The sequence below is a fragment of the Homalodisca vitripennis genome, chromosome 7 (assembly GCF_021130785.1).
Source record: "Homalodisca vitripennis isolate AUS2020 chromosome 7, UT_GWSS_2.1, whole genome shotgun sequence".
Taxonomy (NCBI): domain Eukaryota; kingdom Metazoa; phylum Arthropoda; class Insecta; order Hemiptera; family Cicadellidae; genus Homalodisca; species Homalodisca vitripennis.
The window spans coordinates 108,395,100-108,418,498 of record NC_060213.1 but is presented as its reverse complement, the minus strand read 5'-3'; the positions used below and the strand labels follow the sequence as shown (position 1 = coordinate 108,418,498).

At 33.8% G+C, this 23,399-nt stretch overlaps 1 protein-coding gene across 1 annotated transcript in view; it reads right to left on the bottom strand.

Annotated features, from left to right (window-relative positions):
- Nucleotides 1–444: 444 nt before the first annotated feature.
- Nucleotides 445–23,399, bottom strand: part of LOC124366834 (basic proline-rich protein-like) — a gene marked incomplete at its 3' end in the record, with an annotated part of 46,358 nt that continues 23,403 nt past the window's right edge. Inside the window, 5 exon segments of the mRNA XM_046823434.1 lie at nucleotides 445–504; nucleotides 507–621; nucleotides 653–772; nucleotides 804–1,278; nucleotides 1,418–1,661. Of these exon segments, the coding sequence (XP_046679390.1) occupies nucleotides 445–504; nucleotides 507–621; nucleotides 653–772; nucleotides 804–1,278; nucleotides 1,418–1,661 (1,014 nt within the window).

The window sequence follows — 23,399 nt, the reverse complement described above, 5'->3', positions numbered from 1 at the left end:
TTTGTTTTTTTCCCCCCCAAATGAAAAAAATTTTGGGGTAGGCGGGGGTGTGTTGTTTGGGAGTTGGGGTGGGGGGGGTGTGTGCGGTTGGGTTGTGGAGTTGAGGGGGGGGCTGTGTGGGGTGTGGTGTGTATTGGGGGTCGTCGTGAGGTTTGGATTTGAGGTCGTGAGAGTTTTGTTGTGCGGTGGGGTTGAATGTAGTTGATTTGTTGTGGTGGGGGGTGCTCCGAGGTGGTATGATGTGTGGTTTGGGGGTGTTGGTGGCGTGTGGATTTGTGGGTCGAGGTTGTGGGGGGTGGGAGGGGTGTGTGGTGGGGTCTTGGGGTGTATGTGGGGCGTGTGGGGGGCGAGGGGGGGGGGGGGGGGCGGTGGGGGGGTGGCGGGTGGGGAGGGTGTTTGATGGGGTTGAGGGTGCGTTGGGGGGGGGGGTAAGGGGGAGGGGTGGGGGGAGGGGGGAGGGGGGGGCGGAGGGGGTGGTGGCGGGGGGTGTGGGGGGGGGGGTGGAAGGAGGGGGGGGCGGGGGGGTGGGGTGGGGGGGGTGGGGGGGGAGGGGGTGTGGGGGTGGGCCTTAGTGCGGGGGGGTCTGGGGGGGGGTGGGCTGGTGGTGGGGGCGGGGGGGGGTTGTCGGTGGGTTGGGTGGATGTCTGGGTGGGGGGGTGAGGGGGGGGGAGGGGGTGGGGGGGGGGGGGTGTGTGGAAAGGGGGTCTGGTGGGGTGTTGGGGGTGGTCGTGGTTGGGGTGGGGGGCTGGTGGGGGGTGGGTTGGGGGGGGGGCGGGTGGAGGGAGCGGGGAGGGGAGAAGTGCGGGGGTGGGGGGGGGGGTGTGGGTTGGGGGGGGTGGTGGGGAGGGTGTGCGGGGGCGGGGTGGGGGTGGGGGGGGGGGGGCGACTGGGGGGTGGGGGGGGGGGGAGGAGGGGGGGGGTGTTTAGGGGGGGGGGCGGGGTGTGGGGGGTTGTAGGGGGAGGGGGGTGGGGGGGATCGGGGGGGGGGGAGGGGGGGGTGTGGGGGGGAGGGTAGGGGGTGGGGGGGTTGGGGAGGGAGGGGAGTGGAGGTGTGGGGGGGGGGTGGGGTGGGTGGGGGGGTAGGGAGGGGGGCGCGGGTGACGGGGGTGGGGTTGTGGGGTGTAGGGGGGGGGGGTGGATGTGTGGGGGTCCGGGTGGGGACAGGGGTTGTGGGTGGGGGTGTGGGGAAGGGGGGGTGGGGGGAGGGGGGGGGTGGCGGGTGGAGTCTGGGGGGTGGGGGGAGTGGTGGGGTGGGGTGTGGCGGGGGGGTGGGGGGGGTGGCGGAAGGTTGGTGGGTTCGTCGTGACATTCGCTGGCGGGGCGTGGGGGAGTGCGATATGTTTGGGTGGGATGAGGTGGGGGGGCACACGCACACGTGGGGATGGGAAGGAGGGAGTCACGGTTAGAGAGAGGTTGTGGGGTGGAGTGGGGGAGGGGGGCTGAAGGGGGTGGGGGAGGGAGGGGGAGTCTGGGGGTTGGGGCGTGGGGGGGGACGGGGGGGGTGGGGGGGGTGGGGTGGGGGGGGGGGGGGCGCGCGCGGGCGGGGGGTGGTGAGGGGGGGGGGGGGGATGGGGGGTGGGTGTGTGGGGGGGTTGGGGTGGGGATTGGGGACTTGGTGGGCCTGGGTATAGTGATGTAGGGGTGCGGGAGGCGGGAGGGGGCTTGGGGGTCGCGGTGGTGGGGGAGACGGTTGGGGGGGGGAGGCTGTGGGGGGGGGGGGGGGGTTTTGGAAGGGGATGGGGGGGGGGGGGCTGGGGGGGTGTGGGGAGGTTTGAGGGGGATGGTGCGGGGGGGCGAGCCGGGGGCGGGTGAGGCGGGGGTGGGTTGAAGGGAGGGTAGGGTGCTGGGGAGGGGAAGGGGTGGGGTGGGGGGTGGGGTTGGGGGGGGGGTGGGGGGGGGGTCGGGGGGGAGTGGGGGGGGGGGAAGGAGTGGGAGGGGGGGGGGGTGGGGGGGGTAGGTGGTGGGGGGGGAGCGGGTGTGTGGGTGGGTGTGAAAAGGGTGTTGGGGGTGGGTCGGGGTATTGATTTTGGGTTGGATTTTATTTTTTTCTTTTTTTTTTTTTTTTACGTTTTTTATTTTTTATTTTTTTTAAATTCATAAATTTTTTATCTTCCATTCTTTCTTTTTTATTTTTTTTTTTTTTTGATTGTTTTATGTGTGTGTGTTTGAGAAAATTATTAAATGTGCATTGATTTTTTTATTTTGAGCTTAAAGAAGAAAATTTTTTTTTTTTTTAAAATTTTGGTTTTTTTCAATTTGGCTAATTAGTACCTAGAACTGCACCATTTTATTGTGAAAGATATCTCTTTAATAATATTTTGCTGTCGCGGTTTTTGTAGTATGTCTTTCACTACTTTATGATATATGAACCCTATGTTAGGAAGATAGTTACATCTTGAAAGAATGCACTAGGATCTCTGTATGTGAGTTATTTTGATTGCAGCGGGGCTACATCAATAGCTAGAGGCAAGTCAAGAGTGTGGCATCACGCAGCCAACACAACATTGCAGGTTGTTGGCTGCAACAAGTGCTGCAAGCGTTATTACATTTACTGGCTCAGTGCTCGTATCGCTTGCGAAACTCTAATTGCGAAATATGCCGCAGGGGGTAAGAATTCACTTTTGTATATCCATGTGGTTATGGGCTCCATTGAAAATTCTCTAAGCTGGTCTCGTATTGATAAAACCGTTTGTACCAATAGAAAAATCTCAGTTGTATCAATAAATTCTTTGTTGTTGTTCTAAGCTTGAGTTAAAATATGATTCAAATTAATAATTAGTTCAGGGAAGTAGTAAGGGAATATTTAAAAATAAAAATTCTGAATGTGTTATGTTTAATATTTATTTATTTTTTTACACCTTACATAAATGTAAGCAAGCTCTTCGTTTCGGTATTTTTAAACATTTTTTTTTTGTTTGTGTTTATGTTGAGCTTTTATCCACAAAACTATTTGGGATAAGATAAAAACGTTGTGAAACATTGGAAATAGTTTAAATGTGATGAGAATAATTGTAAAACAATATCTGTTTTTGTTTAACCTTGATAGGGCTAGTTACATGAAAATGTTATAGAAGCGTTGAGATTTTATTTAATAAAATTAATACTTTATATGATACAGTTGCCATTCACCGTTAGAGGTGTACGTTCTCTTCAATATGCATTCAGTTTACTAACGAAAACTACAGTTTCTTATTGGATTATAACATTCACTAGTTTAGCGAATATTAGATTATATAAGTCATGAGAGAAAGTAAAACGCAAATTAAGAAAGGAGTGAATTCTTAATATAGAATGATTATTTAAAGCATGATGATAATTATAGAAATTTTAAGAAATAAATAATATATTAAACTATTTAAAACTACGAATACGTTCACAATATACTTATACAAAATTTTACATAATTGAACAAAGATAATTTTATAGTGTGCTGAAATGTGTATACTCTCTGTATTCAATTTAATATTAGGACTATTTTGTATATTTGCCCGTGTCATCTTTAATTAATACTCCGTAATTCAAGAAATGTTATTTTACTGTATAAATGCTGTTTAATTGGTCTATTGTGCGTAATATTTTTGTATCAGCCTAGTGCAACTACCCAATACAAATGTTTCCCGAATCTTTGTAAGGTTAATTAGAGACTACTTGGATAAGTGCAGAATACGATCTTAGGGAGGTAGGATCTTAGAAACACTAAATATAATTCACTCGACATCGCTTAAATGAAACCTTAAGATGATTTCTTGTTTGTGATATACACTTGCTCAATTTGTCGAAAAAAATAAATGTCTAACTGGAACTGTGAGTTATCAATTAGGTTTAAGTGTAGAAAAATCAATTTTAAATTTTGAGTGTCCTAAGACGAGTCATGAGCAGACCCACTCAATATTCCTAAAGCAAAATTTTAGACCTTTAAGAAGGATCCTAAAAGTTGTTAGGTACCTCATATCTTTTCTTTACATTGAACATATTATTTGTGTCTTGAAATTAAACGGGTAATGATATTGACTGAAGAAGTTGCAATATCAGGTTGCCTGAGCTGTAAGTTCATGGGCTGACATCCTAGTTATATGTTTTATGCTCTTCTCTATGAGCAACTACGGAAGTTGTGTATAAAAAGTAATTATATCCAGTGAGTTATGAAAGTATAATGCATGATGATATTACATACAAAATATTGGAAAAACTACGCGAATAGTGGTAATTAGCACTAAAACCAAAAACTAATGATAAAAATTGGTAATATTTCCTCGTATATTTCTGGTTATCATCATAGGGGGGGATTCAAAATATGTGTGTTTGTAAAAACTGAATAGGGAAATGTCTTATAGAGCGAGATGAAATAAGCTCAAATACCCAAGGGGGCTTAAAGGGATAGAGACAAGGACTAGTCCCTAGATCTAGAAGCAAGGAGGGGGTATTCGACTATCAGGGTTGTGAACGCACATTCAGGGACATGGCCCTCATTCGGAATCAATCTTTATAAAAGGAGGGTTTAAAGCCAGATTTATGTATGCAGACTCTCTGTGGGGAAAGGATCAAACAGCGGAGCACATATGGTTTAAGTGGTATAGACATGTTGTTACAGTAAAACCAGAAAAAAAAACTCTCCTCGTGCTCATTTGATTAGTCAAAAGAATATTATAGTAAGAGGAGTTTAAATTTGATTTTGTAGAACCTTTGAATAATGGAACAATCCAAGTAGGGTAAAGACGCAAAAATGTCTTTTTAGAAGCTTGAGTTATTTTGTGAGACTGAAACAATGAGAGGACAAAAGTTGTAGGGGTCTTTACACCCTCCTTTCATATAAGCTACCACTACATATCACTAATATTTTTTATTAATATAGATACATAATGTACATTTCGATATGTAGATTAATAGTCTCAAATTTAAATCAGTGTGTAATTCAACGTACAATTGTAAGTTGTCTGTGTTAGACATACTTAAATACATAACACGGATCGTTACCGTATACTAAATGGATATAAGCTTCTATTTAATATTCAAAATCAAAGATTTGTTTTAGAATCGGGCTTTTAAAGATATGGTATATTCCTCATTTGGCGCTCGCAACGCAAAATTTAAGTAAGCCTGTCAGATAGCTTTATAATAAGAGAATAAATTTACCTGGTAGCTTAGGGGTAGTAGACTACGATTCAAAAATTAAATTGAATCTAAATATAAAAATTTTGCATTGGTAGAATTGAGTGAGTTATGTGTGTATTCTATAGAGAAATTGGAACAAGCATTATCAATCTCTTATAGTGGATGATAGTAAGAAGGAAAGCTAATAAAGACTTGTACCGCTTTCTAGTAACAAGCTTTTCCGAGGTTTAAAGGTGAGTTGAAAAAATAATTTGTCTGGCTCAGTTATCCACTTAAAAGGGCTGTCAGTTATCAAAATAAAATGGCTCATTTACATTTACAGCATAGTATTGAAAATAAACAGTTTTTTTTTTTTTATTGTGAAAACTTATTATTTAGTTTCATAAAATATGTTAGAACAAATTTAGTGTCCAGTGCATCTCGTAGCATGTTTTTTGTTTAGGATACCGAAGTGCACTATATTTACTGATATGGATTGACCATAGTTCGTTTTTATCAATTAAAATAGTTTAAGACTAGGCTAGAACTACTCAAGTGAAAGAATAAAAATGATACCTTAGTTTTAACTTTCGGCTCCAGAGTCTGTGTAACTGAAATGTTCTAAAGTAAATAATTTTAAAAAATTGTTCTATATAATATTGTCTGTCTGCGATTATTGAATACTAAAGAAGTTAAAAGCTCGCCAAATTTTGGATAGAAAACAATGGAATTGGAGCCTCATTTTAAAATTAGAATTGAGAGTATGAGAGAATCTCTAACAACTTTTTCAAGCACAGCATTTATGTTTAAGAAACTCGATTTAAATATGGATGAAAAATATCAAAAGATGTTTGTAGATATTTTCCTGGGTTTTAAACCGATGGTTAAAAACTATGTGTTATATATATATTCACTAGTTGAAATTACAATAGAGAAATGTGAAAAAACATATGGAAAAAGAGTCAACTGAATGTATTTTTATTGCAGATAACGGTCTCACGAGAAATATCTAAAATAACTGTTCAATAAGTTAGACTAAACACGTCGATAATGTCGCAAAACGGTATAAATTAAAGGTGTGATTATAAACTCATAAGTGGCAGCCATCGTACTCAGGTAGGTATATTTATTTAAAATTGTGGCTAAATGTGTTGAAATGCTGCTGTAGATCTTTCTCTAAAAATATGAAGGTGTCAAGAGGTTGTCTCAGTACTTTGAGAAAATTGGGCATTGCTGACTGCTGATACTCATCAGGCGTCAGTCCGGTTGCGACAAGCGAGGGGCGATGACAACCTTGCCCGTAAATGCTAAATATTCTGTAGGTCATCTAACAGAACTCTACTTGATGTATAAATATAGTTACAAAACTGTTTGTCCGTTTTTAACTCGAATGAGTCATTATTTTGTTAGATTTCCTCTCGGAATTTGTTAAGGGTTGCAACACTCTGGTCAACTGATTTCTAGTGAAGAATCAAAAAATTTAAATTTAAGTTTAAATAAAGATGTAAGATAAAATATGTAATTCTATAGAGAAGGAAATTTTCGCAACCTATTATTGCGCTGGTATATTTTATTAAATGAATGTCAAGATTCAAGCAACAGGACTCCTTTAAAATGCTATTTTAACGAAAAAAACACAGTTTTTGTTTAGGTTTTATACGGATTGATAAGATTTGAACATTGTTAATTGCAAATTCTAGTGAAATTTCACAAATTCAATGAACAATAATTGTTTTCTGGGGAAGGAAGAAATTGTATGGTCATTTAAGTTGGGCTTCTATAGTTGTTGAGGTAATCTTGGTAAGATTATTCAATTAAGAATCCGATTCATGTCTATCTCCGTAATAAAGATTTTCTCTAACAAAATCGTGAGAGATCAACCCATTTTGGTCTATTGTAGACCGAAATAGATATGTTTACCATTGAACAAATATAAGAATCTTGATTTGACACCTCCGAGATCTATATTCCGTATTCAATAAAACGTTTAAAGATAATACAAAAATGGCTTGAAGAAAGAAGAAGTATGATTTGATGTATTGTATCCTCCGGTGAATATTTATATAAAAAAGTAGAGTAAGGATATTACAGTTATCTGTGAATACTCTAGAGAAACAAGTTGGGACAATAGATGTTAGGCGCCAATCCGTATGATAAATTAAAAATAATTATTTAAATTTTTATCCAATACGTAGTCCTGTAAAGTGGTGAACAGAAAGCAATAGATTTTAACAGATAATTGGCTGACATATAAGATTCTTTTGTTAACAGAAAATATCCTATATAATATTCTTAATGTTTTAATGATAAATTTTCAGAGCTAAAAACTACAATATAAGTTTGTGTATGTAATGTATTTATTAAAATTGTTTGGATATGAGAAGAAGTTTTTGAAAAGTACCATAAAACTTGAGCTCTCTGTGACAAACAGTGAGATGGATTTTTTGGTGTGACTCGGCTATCAATTCATCCCCAGGTAGGGTTATAAGCTAGAGCATAGCAGGGGCGCATGCGCACATAACGCGGGACTAACGCAGGCCCTCCCCCGCTATCGAGACCAGTGTGGTCGCGCCCGGGTCTTGTCTCGAGTCAGGACGCTAACGCCAGGTCTAGTCTCGCGTTGATCGCTTCGTGTGCTTGTGGTCCACGGTTAGTGGCAGGGTTGAGTAATAAGTATGTAGCTGCTCCCCCGGTAGACAAAGATTAACGTTGAATTAGTATTTAAAACTAAATACTCAAGTGCAGTAGGCAAAACTGTCCATGTGTTAAGTGTTGTACGTTTAGAAGCTAGGAGACAAAAACTTTGCTGTGTGGAAAGGACGATAGTTTAGTGAAAAAGTTTCGACACGTTGAAGCAGATAGTCCTCTTTTTCAGTCTAGTTGGTAAGTCTTATTTAATAATTTAAGTATCATATTTATTGGATTTGGTATTTGTATATTCTTCAAGAAGCTTGTGAAGTTTATGTCTAAACACTTTTTTAAAACTAGACGTGAAGCGCTATCAAGACAAAAACGTAATATTACGATAGTAACAGTAGAATATTTTGTGAAGTATTTTTCATAAGGCGCTTGTTGTATATTTACACTTCTGTCTTACTGATACGAAAAATTAAAAGTTTTATCGAATATCATGTTTAGATGTTGAGGATGTAGTCCAGTTAAGTAATGTTTCATGTTAGTAGATAACAGAATTAAAATTATCCAATGATAGGATATCTTGTGTTTGAATTTTTGGGATGGAGATACCTGAAACTAAGACGTTTGTCGCCCCTAAATCTGAATTAATATATAGAGTAAAGCATTCTAGATATGTTCGAGAGAAATTAGTAATATATTTCATTCTACGCGACTGTTCTTTCTTAGAAGATGAGTTAACAAGTTGTTTAACAGTAGTTACAGTAGTTACAGTAGTTGAACAGTTGTTATTTGAATAAATCATTAAACTTGAGAAAATAAGCTTTACAATTTTCAAACTATCTTGTAACAACAAAACATAAGCAAGTTGTAAAAGATGAAAATATTGTAAAGTTTTCTTTTGGCATTCATGTTTTCCCCTTGTATAATGAATAAACATATCTGTTCAAAAAAAATTAAAGTTACAACAAAAAACTTCGCATAAAGGAATTTTCTATTTAATATCTTATCCTGAAGAACTCACTGTCTAGAATTAATTATTATTTGGTAAATTTGTATAATTATAATATATATAATATTAATATATTATGTGTTTAACATAAAGTGTGTGTAAAAATATATATTATTAATAATATATAAGATAGTTATAATGAGAAATATAGAAATTTTTTATGGAATCAATTAATAATGGAATGTAATTTATACATTTGTGAATGAAATGACAGTAATAATTCATTACTATAATACATAAACTCTTCAAATTCTGAACACAAGGTTCACTTATTAATACTTACGGCTTTAAACACTAAAAGAGTAATAAAATAAAAAAATAACTCCGTTACTATTCTAATTCTTTTCTAATTAGAAATAGTATAATGAATTAATGATAAACTCTCATTTTATTGCCTTAAAATAGATATCACATGTGATTTGGCACAAGAATGCAAGTTATAGCGGAGAGTAGTGAATTTAAATCAAATCAGGTACAAATTAAAATATAACCTAGGTGATTTAGACAATAATTAATTCATTAGTAAATAATTCACTTCACAAACAGAACACCATCAAGGTAACAGATTGCTTTGGTTTAGTTAAAATTCAAACTAAGAGGCTAGTATTAAAAAAATTAAGCATTTAAAATTAAATTTAGATTTAATACAGAGGCCACAGACATCTTTATATCTTAAGTTAAAACTGCAGGACCATAGTTAAAAATGAAAATTAAGATAGGTTATACGTGCTTATGTATATAAATTACTGAATCACATATAAAAAGGATCTTTATGCTGAAGGTTATGCTTGCTAATTCAATTAAGAAAAACGCTATGCACCTCCTTTAAGTCAAATTACTTAAAAAAATTACATGGCCTTTTTAATAAATTGCAAGGATTTATATTTACAGGGAAAACGCAACAACGAAAAAAATTTAGTCCTATAACGTTCAAAGAGAATAATTAAAATTTGTAGAAATACAGAGTAAACCTAATTTATTCGTTACTAGACTTATCAGATAATGACCAATTCACTAGAAACCGTTCAGGGCCAATTTCATCTGTAATTAGCGTTGAAGTAAATAAAAAAGAGACTACAATTTATATTTACTTGTTTGAAAATATGAAGGTTGTCAATGTAATTTTGATCGAGTAGATATGTATAAAGCCGAATTCGCAAATTGTATTAATTTTTTGTCTTGCTTATTAATCTATATTTTTCTCGCATTTCTTTATGTCAAACAGTAATTTGCTTTGATAGTGCACAAGCTTTATATGAACTTGTGAGATGAAATTAATTTTATTTTAAAATTAGAATTAAATCATGTTAAATATAATATATATATGATATATATAATAGAATATATATTGGTATATATGTTATATGATATATATTAGATATGAGATATATGAACTAGTTCTATCAAAATTTATCCTTTTTGGTCTCATACCTGAGATATTTAAGAAACATTTTATATCCCTTTTCCTATAATAAGTGGTTTTGTTTACTTCTTAATTGTATTTATTTAGAAATGTACTCATTGATAAAGGCTCAAACATCATATTCTATACGTATTATAGTATATGGGAAAATATGAGCATTATGTTTCTATCATTAAAAAAATTACGCTGTATCTGAGATATTCTTAGGTAAATGCCACTGAAATCAGATCATAGAATTGATATAACTTGCTTTTGTTTTTTTGTAATAAAAAAATATGATTACGAAAGATTGTGATTACTTCAAAATCTAGTAAATTTTATTACTTTTTTAATACCTTAAAATCATGTTCATAAAATAACTGATTGTGGAATTGGAAAAAAAAGAACTATTTTATGAGTACGTAATCACTCTAAGAGGTTTGAATCTGCTGTAAGTGTTTGTCTGTGTACGCATATGACCGAAACTAGACTATAAAAAACGGGAGTAGAACTAACACGTTCCTTCCAATATAATCCAATGTTTTGTACGGCTACTAGGTGTTTGTTTTGCAAGTCACCGTTGAAGCTTGGGGACAAAATATCGTGTAAGTTGTCAGCAAAAGAACTTCTTAGTTCTAACTTTTTCTTGGTGAAGACAGAAGGAAGTCATTTGTCGGATATATAGTTATTACTGTTTTAAGATTGGCGTTTATATTTGAAAGAGTTCATCAGTGACTTCCAATATTGCAGGATGGAGGTTTCGTGTTTAAGAAATATGTATATAAGAATTATGTTATCAAGATCATATTAGTATGAAATGGTGGCATAATGAATCCAGTGAATATAGTCTAGCTGTAATTCATAGCATATGATTGATTTAAATTAAAGTGAATAACTTCCTTCCTCATCCATAATTTTTGAAACGAAAAATAATAATGAAATATCTGTTCTCAATATCCTTATTGTTTTAGAGTGTTAAAGAGAAGAAGCCACTCCCAGTAATTTTCTTTTTGAAACAGAATTTTAGTGTCAAAATCTAAGGACGCTAATAAATATAGTTGTAATAGAGAAATGACCTAATCTTCTTTAAAACTTAAAATAAATATATCAAATCAGAATATACACGCTCTTTAGAACAGCAAAAGTTACTGTTGCTAAGAGTACATTGTGGGAACCATGAGTATCTGATCTAGATAATTATTACAGAGTATTACTCTCTTGAGTCTCTTTGAGTACTACTTTACGAATCAAGGGAAGAGTGTAGTGATATTCAATGAACATATTTTGCTACTGTGCATGGATAATCTCTGTGTTGAGCAATAATGTTAAGTTCGATTGTGGGGTACGTTAGATTTAGCTAGTACGTAGCTATTTAGAAATTGTGATAAATGATGTTTGAGATTTTCAAAATATTTTCACAGTAAACTTATATGTCTAAATCAGTTATTGTATAAAACAATGGTTTTCAGATATAGCAGTATAACCCTCAAAATTAAGAAATTTAAGTATAAAAATATGGATGAGAAAGGTTAAGTATGCTCTTCTTAAAGATAATTTAAAGTAAAATGAAAAGGTTTTAAATTTTAGAAAATGTAAGAAAAGATTATCAATTTTCTTTTTATAAACTTTATGATCATTATATATATTAGACTTACGAATAATAGTAAAATTTTCCTAAGGATTTAATAAGCAATAATAAAAATTATACCTAGAGAATAGAATTTATTTTTGAACCAACAATAGTAAGGAATATCGCTTAGAGTATGTATATTTACATATATATTTAGAACAAGGATATATCCCAAAAGAAGTGTTATGTTGTCTGAGGATGGATGAGATATATTGAGTACATATAGACTAAGTGTATCTCATTGTCACGTAACGACGGGAAAGAACGTATCATGTTTTGTGAATGTCTACCATATTTTTAGAAATTGCCCTACTTCTCATGAGAGTGATATATGTTATTAGAACAGAAGGTAAGATACAATGTTTCTTAAAAGATTTGCGAAAAAAATTGGAGAAAGAGTCTAGGCATAAGAGTTATTTTGAAAAATGTATTTCTTATATAAAAGGATTTAAAAGCTGTACTGTGCGATATAACTCAAGTATGAATAAAAGTATGAGCTGTACTTAACAATTTAAACATATTTTCCCTAGTAATCGGACGGCGGATTAGAATTAGCCACCGGTCGTATTAGTTTACTTTAAGGTAAACAATAATAAACACCACAACAATAGATCTCGACATGCAAAATTCAAAGATTTTAGCTCTTTCATTCTTGAGATAGTCCTGAGGATCATACAGTTAAAGTACATTCATACATAAACAAGGTGTTTAATGTACTGGAAGCGGATAATATGAAGAGAAAATTCAGCCAGCTTTACCAGAGTGACATGCTTCAATTACGTCCCATCCAAAATATTTATGATAGAAGAACTCAATTTCCCTTACGTATTAAAAAGAAAAAAAATTCAGTAATTGATAATGTTTTAAAGTCGTAGATATCACACGGAAAGACGATGTAATTGATTTTCTCAAACCCGCACGAGTTATTATTGTGTAGATTATAGATAGAATACATAATTTGAGTATGATATATTGTGTAGAGGAATAAATGATATTATCGCGCCCTACCTGTTCATGAGTAAAATTGTACATTGGAGATAAAGAGACTGGAATATTGACAAATATTAAGGTAGATTCCACGAATGAGTCGCTAAATTTCTTTCAGAGAGCAAGATAGTAAACAATTCGCTGTCTAAGCAATTTTTAGAAGCAGCCGCTCGAATTCAGAATTATGCAATCGATTGTTGAGTAACTGTCGACCTCTGAAAGGAAGATTCAAACGGAAACGTAATATTTGCCGCCCTAACGAGATAATGGTTTTATATACATAATAAGCTAAACAATAACTGATCGTTAGAGACTTGATTAATGCTTATCCTAGTATATATCATATAAGTAGTCATATATTGAACTAGTGCTTAGTTGCAGAGTTTATACCCTGAAAAAGTTATTAACCATGGGAAAAATAGGGGAAAATAAATAATTAACTATCTGAAAGATTCTAGGATAGGTTTTATAAAAGAATATAATGGTTTCTCGGTCTGTGTTTGTTATCATTAAAAAAGAACCTGGGACTGATATATACTAAAATATTACACAGACTGTCTCCCTATGTTAATATAGATCCTATTCTTATTTCAAATGATAGATTCCTCCGGGCGTACTCAACCCACTAATTATGTCATGGTGGTCTTTTAAAATTGTCATAACAAGCAAACAAATACTTATTATTGAAAGTAGCTTGTTGTAAAAGGTAAATTCTGTTCTGTGTGGAACATATTTTTTATTGTACATGTACTCAACAATACGTTTTGAAGTAAAGTAACAAACAATGCTTATATTCAGAACCTTTAGCTGGAAATCGCTGTTGATTCACAGGCAGGTAAGCATATATCATATAAGGAAATTTATAAAGTTTATAGTAAAAATAAGCTTTGTTAGTACTCTAATTTCAGATTTCGCAAAGACCTAAAACTACCTATATAACGTTTACTGCTCATATTTTCGAAGTCTTTTTTGTATAAAGGTATCCATGTTTATTGGTATCTTCGGTCAGGATTGTAGTCTTCTCAGACATGTATATGTTCAGTTTATATATTTTCTTGATCGTGGCAAAAAAGGTTAAAACTCTTAATTTAGAATCGAAAATTACATTACACTCAAGCCAGAGTCACACCACATGCAAAGCCACTTTCAATTACTTGCGAAGTTGTTGGGAACGACTAGTTTCACCACATAAATTTGTCTGTTTCATGAACCATTGAATAACACGTTTTCTGGCTATATTTCTAGAATAGGTAATGATTCACGTATCATGTTTATATGAACGACTTAGTCAATTGATTCATGGATCACAAGATCAGCATATTGTTTCTTAACATTTGGAGTTGAATTTGATAGAATATTTCCATGCTCACCGCCATCAGGCGTTCACTGATATCATTAATTGCTGGTTACCATGTAATATTCTCTTGCTGCCTAAGATGGCAAACTCCGTTAAAATAGGCTTAGAGAAGGAACTTTATCTCCTCGAAACGATGTTGCAGCGTGTGGATTTAGTTGGATAGGCTTTATACAATAATATTTGTCTGAAAAGTGGTGGCTTCTCTGCTGAAAAATAGGGTGGGGGGGGGGGGGTGGGGGGGGGGGGGGGTGGGGGGGGGGGGGGGTGGGGGGGGGGGGGGGTGGGGGGGGGGGGGGGTGGGGGGGGGGGGGGGTGGGGGAGATTGTTGTTTGGTGGACTGTGCTTTTAACTAATCTACCAACTCCACCTCTACATTTTCTAAACTTATTAACACATTATTCTGCTAATAAAGAAACAAACACGTAAATAATACTTTTTCCATGTCATTTTAACTGTACATTTTTGGAAAATGTAAAATATTAGATGTAAAAAGATAAAGTTACTATCCAACTTTTAAAGACTGTTATTAAAGCCATCTTAGGTGTTTTTAGAAGTAGGCTTCTCAAATCTGTGGCATGTATATATGTTTTCTTGGCTATAAATGGCTATAAATATACACTAAAGGAAAATGTTTTTGATCGTAAAAATAAAGGCAAACTCAGCATTGGCGTCAGAAATATAATTTAATTTATCCAAAAAAGTGTTTAAAACACGTACAAAATTGCGTCCGATGCCTCGTGTACTGCTAGTTATCATTGTGTATTTTGAACTCGGTTAATAATTAAGAAAGAAATAGGCTAGCAACTTTTAATTTATTTAATTAAAATTCTTGTATTTAATAGGCACCTTCCCTTAATCCATGGGAAATCGCTTTTATTGTGAGGCCAAAAAAGACAGCCAATTTAAGGTGGTTATTTTGTGCAATTGGCTGTGTGCGCGATAACTCTTAAGATCCTGGTGTCTGAAACTTGGTACACCACTTTCCTCTTGGTACAAAGAAGAACCCTATTTGCAACTTAAAAAATTAAATTCCTAAAGTATGTATTATACAAATGTATCTACATAATGGATGGGTAAGGTGTATAATGCGTTCATCACTTGCCATAAGCTATATTTGACTTTTTTCGGTATGTGTTACCTACGTACTGAGTACTAGACAAAATAATAATTACGTTAGTAAAGTAATGAAATAAAAATGAATAAATGAATTTATTTCCCATAAGTACAAGGCAGCAATAACAGTATTGGAAAAAAGTGAGAAATTAATCCGGCCACTTTATCCAGTAGCGTGACCAGTTGAAACTATACAAAATATAAAATACATTAACATAGTATATCATAGTTTAGCATTTAGAATACTTATAAAAGAAAATCGCCAACTGTAACATCTGTGAGTACAACTACTTACAATAATTTGGAAAGAAGAAAATAATATTAGTGGATGTATAAGTAATATGATGTAAGTTAAGTAAATAGATGAAATTAATTGTAATGAATATGAAAAATAGTTATCAGTCAATGAATACATAAAATATTTAATAATAAGTAGGTAATAAATATGCCTAATAAAATGTGGTTAAAGTTATATCTTATATCAGAAATCTACCAGCAAGAAAATAACAATTATTTATACTACTTAATTATACTAAGACATAATTAAAGATATTCTACAATCTTGTCGTGAAGAAAGCCAAGTGATTGTTTCTTTGCAAAAAATTTTAATAATTTTGATTTGAAGTGGCAACTGATTGAAATATTTAGGACCTAGATATTGAAAAGGAGTGACGAAAAATAATTTTGATGACTTTGGGTAATTTAAAACAGTTATTTACAAGACTTCTTGTATTGTGAAAATGGTTTGTCGTTGTGTTTTCTCTATTCCCACTTCTGATATAAAACATTCTCAGAAACTTTAAAAACGAAAAGATGCTGAAAGGGTAAAATTTTTAATTGTTGAAATAATGGAAAAAGAAGTTGTTATCTTTTTGGTTTTTTTTAAGAATTATAACGTAAAAAGTAATTTTGAGTGGTTCTTAACTTATCTATTAATGTTTTTGTATGTTCCTCCCCCCAGCATGGTAAAGCGTATTGCAGTCTTGAGTTGATGAGGGCAAAATATAGTGATCTCAAGAGTGTCAAGTTACAAAAATTTGCTCAAAAAAATAAAATTTTCTAATTTGTGATCTTAGTTGTGCGTGTAAATCTAATATATTTGGTTCAAAAGTCAATTTTTCGTCGAGCAAAATTCCCAAATATTTAATAGTTTTTTTAATTTTTTCTAAGGGCTGGCAGGTACATAATTGGAAATGTACAGGATGTGGAGTGAAATATTAAGGGGGAGGGTAGATCAAAACCAAAAAATTTCAAAAGTTTATAAACTTGGTCTTATTTACATTAACCTGCATTTTATTTGCAGAACACCATTTTCTGAGAATTAAAAGATCATTGTTGATTAAAATGTCTAGTGAATTAAGGTCTTTGTGATTATAAAAAAGTGCAATATCGTCTGCAAAAGCGATAACATTTTCCATTGAAATTAAGGTTCAGCAAATCATTAATAAAAAAAAGAAAAAGGGTGGCTGAGGTCACAGAACCTTGAGGGACACCCGTTTGGACAATTTTTGAATCACTAAAAGTGTTCTTAATTTTTACTTGTTGTCCTCCTTTCTTTGATAAAACTATTAAACCAGTTTTAGAGCAACACCTCTAATTCCTGGCTAGCTCCAAATTTTGTTAGAAAAATTTCATGATTCACCCATATCAAATGCTTTTTTAAAAATCAATAAAGAGGTCAACTGTTTTAAGTTGCGAGTTTAAACAGGTGAAAATATAATCTGTTACTTTAATTTAATGCACTTTCCCGTAGATCTCCCTTTAATAAAAACCAAATTTTTTACTAAAACAAGTAGAATTGTACCTATGATCATGTCTTAACAACTTTGGTATGACCACGTCTCAACCAAGAGGTAAATGCCGAAATGCCGTTAGGTGATTCAGAAAAAAGTAAATTGTATCATAAATTATCTTGACACTACGTTCAAAATTATAGCACTTTAATAAATAATTAGTACCCCGCAGTATATCTTACGTTGGAAAAATATTTTAAAAAAAAACCCTCACTTAGTACTGATAATATATCAATTTTGGAGATTTAGATTAAACACCCACTGGGCGGTTTATGTTGAAGGAATCAACTAGTATCAACCTCGTTGTGTGCTGTGAGGTATCTGCCGCAGTCAATTTGCTAAATTATTCCATAATAACTGTCTAGCAATAATACACGTAATTAAACTATCATAAAACATCTGTATAGCTATTATACATGTGGTTAAATAAGATAAATTTTTGTGTGGGGTAGTTGTGGATTTTAAAATAAGTTTGAACATATCTTTAAAACACAACGAGCGAAACCTAGAGTTAGAATTATTTACAAATGCTGAGAAAAACTATTATCAATATGTGGAATGTTTAATATTTAATAATATTCCAAATATAAGACTGCAAAGAAGATTTGCATTAGTGGCGGAAATATCAAGTCAACAATTTTACTGTCAGACACCGCCGCCGGTCATAAATTAAGCACCAGAGAATGTAGATGTAGGTTTTAAAAAATGTTACTTGAACAAAGAAAGAACGCAAAGACAAAGGATAAACTACATCCTTGATGAACTGAACATTAAATAAACTGAGGTTATTAAACATTGCTCTTGTTTCTTTAACACCTTTTGTCAGGATTTTACAAACATATTTGCTAATAAATTTAGAATCAGTTTTTTTAACCTACGTGTTCTTATAACGAACGTTAAATTAAGTTAGTTTAATACAATCTGTAAAGATACTTATTGTTTTTGAGCATGTTTGATCAAGTAAAAAGAAGTTGGCAATATGAATGTATTTTGGATTATATTAACTTTTGGTTATAGAAAAAATGGATTTTAAAATATTTTAGATTATTTTTCACTGTTTGAAAACAGTAATATAATATATTTTTTGTTCAATCTTTGTCAGTTAATAGGACATCAAAATTGTGACAAAGTGTTTACTAAAATATTAGTCTGAAATTTTTAACAGTTTTAAATAATTTAAGTTATTCCAGTAATGTAACCTGAAGTAGAATTAAAAAATCAGGAAAAAGGGAACTACTTCATACTGTATTTACTAATTCTATGACTGGGCGAACAAAATCACTTCAAAATTTATGCATTATTTTCTTAAAATAAAATAAAATATTTTAATCCCACGTAATGGAGGCTAATATATTTGATGTGGTAACACGATATCTGTTCTTATTCTAATACTTGACATCTATTCTGTATTATGAAAATAATTAAATACAATTGGTGGTGTTCATGAAAACACAACATTAATCAAACAGTTTTTAATAAAAGCCCCGATATTCTTAACATGAACAATGTTAAACCATATACAGAAGCTATCTGGACTGGAAAGTGTGACACGTTTAAAGTTATAACTTGTAATTTTCAGAAGCGACAAGGCGTGGAGATGATGAATACGAGGAGATAATAAATCTCGTTGTACACAGCAGCACTGTAACAAAGACTAAGAGAGCTGCTGCCTGGTTAAACACCAAACAATTTGTCTACAAAACACTTATTGTGTTATACTGCTACCATCTGCTATTTTTGTTAGTCATCGTCTTGTGGTATAGTAAGTATTACCTCTTTCCAACAATTCTTTGGACAGAAACTAAAGATTTATTGTTTTGAGACATATCTGATTATCAGCCAGATATTACTGATTAATTCTATATGATTTCTCTACGTTATATACATGGTTGTGAAATCATATAGATCTAAATTATTAATGTAATCATCTCTGGCTAACGTTTATTCATTTATATGTAATGTATTTTTGTATATATATATATATATATATAATAAACAATAAAAGAATAAGACTTCATACAATCCTTTAATATTTCGATTAATTTTGATTTTAAAAAAGTGTACAAAAAAGGTGTGTGTATATATATATATATATACTAAGCTTTATATACTCTTGTGTGTTAGTAATCTAAGTAGTTTGAATTAATATTATATGAATAATAATAATTTTCTTTGAATATTCATATCATCATATACATAGCTATTTCCATTTACACGAATTTAATAGTTGTGAGTAAAAGTTAATGACAAATAGATGTACTTCAACGCTTAACATGTTAAATTTTTTACATTTAATTCCCTATGTGTGTGTATTGGCATTAACAAAAACTAATTGCTTAAATTAAACCCATTTAATTTCTTAGTCCAGATGTAATCAATGTAGTCAAACTTGTGTAACACTTAAATCTTTATGAATCCGCCCACTGTATCTCATAGTGGAATAAACCCTCTTAAAAATGTATTGGTAAATAAATATTCTAAATTTTATTCCCACATAAAAAGTAAACTTTGCCTAACTATAATGGTGTATCAATTATCTGTTTTAAATTTGATAGTTAATGTCAACAAAAGGTTGAAAATATTGTGTATGTTGTTGTTCACTGCCAGTTACCCGCCGCATTTTACGCAATTTTCAAAAATGAAGGGTATAGTTTTCTTAGTAAAAGAATTTATGAAGTAATATGATGGACCACTATGAAGATGTTATGTGTGTGTGTGTGTGTGTGTGTGTGTGTGTGTGTGTGTGTGTGTGTGTGAATTACGGGCGATGCAGCGGTTACGCGCTAGTAATAAGTAAATTAAAGCGAAACAGCATAATCTATTTGTAGGGTGTATTTTTTGGCATAAATAAATCCAGAGGAATATTTTGTGAAAGGCATTCTGGGACAGCTACAAAATACCGCCGTGTTATTGTGTCCTAGACAAATATCGGGTCTCCACACTCTTCCCAAGGGGCTATTCAACATAATTCCCCCCCCCCCCACCAATATGTGATGGGGTTTTGACCATATTTACCAACAGACGATGTCACATGCACATCAAATTAAAGAAGTATTAGGGATGAATTATTACTTTACATTTTGTATTAATATCTTTTTCTAATAATGATGAGTTGAATAGACGATGTCTCTTGGAAAAGAAATTTTAACTTTCAAACATGATGCTAAATCATAGAATATCTTTATAAAATTCACTAAATAGGATTCCAGTTTTCGATAAGTACTAGCAGCTTTTTAAAACATCTAAAATTTTGTAATATTTTCAATTACTCTGGTTTATTGTGATAGCAAAGTGTAGAGAAAATTGTGCAGATACAATTACACGAGAGTCTTTGATAGAAATTACACTTTTTACGGTGAAATGAGTGTGCATATTTAAAAATCATTTTAGTATGGATACCGGGTTACCAAAAGAGATTGTTGTACGAGGGTTGAAAATGGCGAAAATTGATGTGTTTTGTTTATTTAGTTGATGGTAGCTTCAGATACTTTTATAATACTAAAAATATTTAAAAATGCAACGTTTTAAGTTGATCATAATTCTTAAAATATACTCTCCGCAGGTAATTGAAGGAAATAATAGTAAAACCTTCGAGTAGTGGTAATAATATAAAAATGTGTACTTCAATATAAGTCAACTTCTGCAGGTTATTTTCTTTCTTTCTATATACACATTATTGTATTCTTAGGAATGAAAAAAATCTAAATTAGACGTAAAGGATTAATTTAATTTTGTCGCAATGTGTCATAGTCTATTGATGAAATTTTCTTAAAAAGTTTACTAATGTTTTTTTAATACTAATGCCCAGTCCCATGGATTACCGTGAACTATTAGAGCAGACTTATAATAGTGGCACTGACTTAGTTAGTTGTATTAATACGACACAGATCATAACACAAAATAATGATCGTTAATTTAATAAAATAGGTGACTTCATGATATGAACATCATACCACTAGAGACAACGTGGTTTCCAAGACTTTGGAACTAATCTAAGTTTGTCAGTGTTTGACTTTATCTGCTTCAACGCTACTGGCTGCAATAATGTCTTCATACGATGAACGTAACTAAACGAGTAGTGAAAAATATATGTGAAAAATTTGAACTTTGAATAAGAAGAATATTTTAACAGTTCATTATTTCATTACTAATCTTCAATGTTTTGTGCTTTACGAGTTATAATACACTCCTACATCTGATCGAGTTGAAAAATGCAGAAATTTAATTGGCCCACTTTTCAATATTATTTGGGGTTACCTAAATTCCCAGCCAAGGTTTACCTGCGGCTGTTTCAAAGAATAGGTTTTTAAAATTTATGTTTTTTATCAACATCTAAAATTTATCTTAGTGAATAATTGCTATGTTAAGAATGAAATAACAAACATTGTAAGATGCCCCATTGAGAGTTTAGGAACAACGTGTTGGTCGGTGACCACCAGTTTGAGATGATAGAACATGTACAAAATTGTAATAGTTTAATAACATAACATTATATAGTATTATACTGCCAAAACACCAATATAGATGAACATTTTAATAATATTTGATATTGATAATATTAATTACATCTCATTGTCCTGTAGTCCATTCTGTAAGAAGTGAAATTTTATTAACACTCCTTTCACTACCTGCACAAATGAATAAGGTTAGTTATTCCATTGGGATTCTCACCTTACACATTTGGTAATCTAACGGAAATTTAATCTTTTATGGAAACCTTTCTGTTAAATTTAGAGACGTAAATTAACACGATTAGCGTTTTAGATAACAGTAGTTTGAAATTAAACTGTTAAAAATGTAATGGTTTACTCCATTTCTCAAAGTGCCCAACTAAAATCAGATCAATGAGTTATTACGTACCTTGAGAAGAGGCAAGTGCGGAGGTTTACATCATAAATCATAGTTAAATAGTAGCTAAGTGTTTGGCTGTAACAGTGACACAAACAATACTGGTAACTCTCCAACTCGGTTACTGTTCTCTTGACAAACGCTTCAAGTAACTGATTATTTATTTCTGACCGCTCTCTGTGTTCCTCAATATTAACGAAACTAAAAAATTTTAGGATTAAAAATATCTCTTGGTATTCTTGAGGATGAACAAATGTTTTAAAATAATTTAAGCTAATACAATTTATAACTATTTACTATCAGAATAATTTTCGTAATATCATCTTCAAATTAACAAATTATTTTTTAAGTGACAATTTAAACAGGGTTCCGTATTCTTATTTGTAGCATCAATTCTATGACACCCTTTAATACCGTCTAATTTTTCTTTAAACTTTTGTTCTCGTATATGTTACAGCCATCTCAATAAATGATTCATTAAGGAGGTCTCTGTTGATATCTACTATTAGATATAATTGAATCCTTTTTTATGGTCCTGTTATTTGTATCATTGTTTACATCCAAGAAAGAGATCGTGTTTTGCTTGGAGACCAAGTTTCAAAAAAGACTTAAACCGATTAAAAACGAAAAATTTTTTCACAAATTACCAAAATGAAGTTACTTTCATAGAATAAAGTGAACGCCTTTGATATGATTCTATTCACGAAGAAGCCCAATATAATGTTTGTTTCCAAACTATAATTTAGGTCATTAACATATAGGATATATTTTTTAATGATTGAAAAATATATCCTTGTTTTTCTCTGAATTTCGTTATAAGTAGACATGTATTATCAATAATAGTTTGTCCAGAATACGAAGTAAAAATTCCATCCTGTCATAAAAAATAAAACGAGCGTAGTTTATAAAATATATGGGCAAAGAACCAACCAGAGTTTAAACCTCAACTACTGCCTGTTCAGCTAACTGGCATCTTATTTTGATGTTACCAAAATAAAACCTTGAAGTCATTGTTTGCAAACAATCTTATTTATGTGTAAACAATATACACAACAATATTTTCAATTAATTTTAGCTCTACTAGTAAGTTTGTAGTTATCGTTCAAACTAGGACATCTATAGATTTTGAACCCACAGTAGTATTTAGCTCTATTTGTACTAAGGTGTATCAATAACAGTTTAAATAGTTTTTAAAGGGTTTCAACCTAAAAATTTCAAATTTAGTTGAAAAACCTCTTCATACAAATTCTAAAAAAAAAAAAACAATTAATGAACTAACTCACTTGTTGAAAATAATTATCCGTAAATATAGAACAGAGTAGGAGATATTCATATTCCGATTTAAGATTAAATATAACTAAAGTTTATTTAAAGTCTACAACATAGTAGGTGGTATATTCAATATAAATACACCTCTGAAAATTTCTCATATTTATTTTTTTTCCAAATATTAAATCAACCTTTTATGCTCAAAATTTTTAGACAAATAAGAGTAAAGCTTGGTCTTTTGCAAAACTTTTTTACTGATGTGT